The sequence below is a fragment of the Neopelma chrysocephalum genome, unplaced genomic scaffold (assembly GCF_003984885.1).
Source record: "Neopelma chrysocephalum unplaced genomic scaffold, ASM398488v2 Primary Assembly neopelma1_325, whole genome shotgun sequence".
Taxonomy (NCBI): Eukaryota; Metazoa; Chordata; class Aves; order Passeriformes; family Pipridae; genus Neopelma; species Neopelma chrysocephalum.
The window spans coordinates 74,483-75,398 of record NW_020897988.1 but is presented as its reverse complement, the minus strand read 5'-3'; the positions used below and the strand labels follow the sequence as shown (position 1 = coordinate 75,398).

General features: G+C 57.3%; 1 protein-coding gene across 1 annotated transcript in view; it reads right to left on the bottom strand.

The window, feature by feature from the left end:
* LOC113978435 (signaling lymphocytic activation molecule-like) overlaps positions 1–916 on the bottom strand; it is a 7,643-nt gene that overhangs the window by 3,067 nt on the left and 3,660 nt on the right. The window contains exon 3 of the mRNA XM_027705369.1: positions 420–710. Within this exon, the coding sequence (XP_027561170.1) occupies positions 420–710 (291 nt within the window). The remainder of the gene's footprint in view (positions 1–419; positions 711–916) is intronic.

Below are 916 nucleotides of genomic sequence, written 5' to 3'. Positions count from 1 at the left end.
GAAATCTCTCCAATATCCATAGAAATCTCTCCAATATCCATAGAAATCTCTCAAATATCCACAGAAATCTCTCAAATATCCACAGAAATCTCTCAAATATCCACAGAAATCTCTCCAATACCCATAGAAATCTCTCATGAATCCATAGAAATCTCTCATGAATCCATAGAAATCTCTCCAATATCCACAGAAATCCCTCCAATACCCACAGAAATCCCTCCTGAATCCACAGAGGAGCCCGACACGAGGCAGAACCTCTTTCCCCGGAGGGTTCGGAGTCTCCTTTCCGGGGCCATCCCAACCCCTCCCATCCCTCTCCCTGTGCCACCCGCTCCGGTTGGACCCCACAGGCCCCTTCCAGCCCCGAATCCCGCGGGATCCCGGGATTTCCTGGGATTTCCTGGGATTCCCTGACCTACCCCGTGGCTCGTGGCCGCACTGGGGGGGCTGGAAGGCGACGGCCCCGCTGCTGACGGGGTTGGTGGCGGTGCAGACACAGGGAATGTTGGTGTCCCACGGGGGGTGGGAGAGGCTCAGGAAGCTGCTGTTCCCCGAGCAGGGCCCCGAATTCCCCGAAATCCCGCTGTCCTGGCTGCCCCAGCTGTAGGAAACCTCGTCCCCTTCCTGGGTCGTGCAGTTGAGGGCGAAGGTGCAGCTCCCGTTGGAGAGTTCCCTGCTGAGGATCCGGATGCTGGGGTGGGATATCGGCTCTGGAGAGAGGGATGAGGGGTCAGATGGCATCAGGAGGGGAATTTAGCACCCCATCCATCATCCCCTGGCTCCTAAGGGCAGGGAGCATCCCAAAGGATCATCCCAAGGGCCAGGAGCATCCCAAAGGGTCCTCCCAAATGCCAGGAGCATCCCAAAAGGTCCTCCCAAGGGCCAGGAGCATCCCAAAGGCCAGGAGCATCCCAAA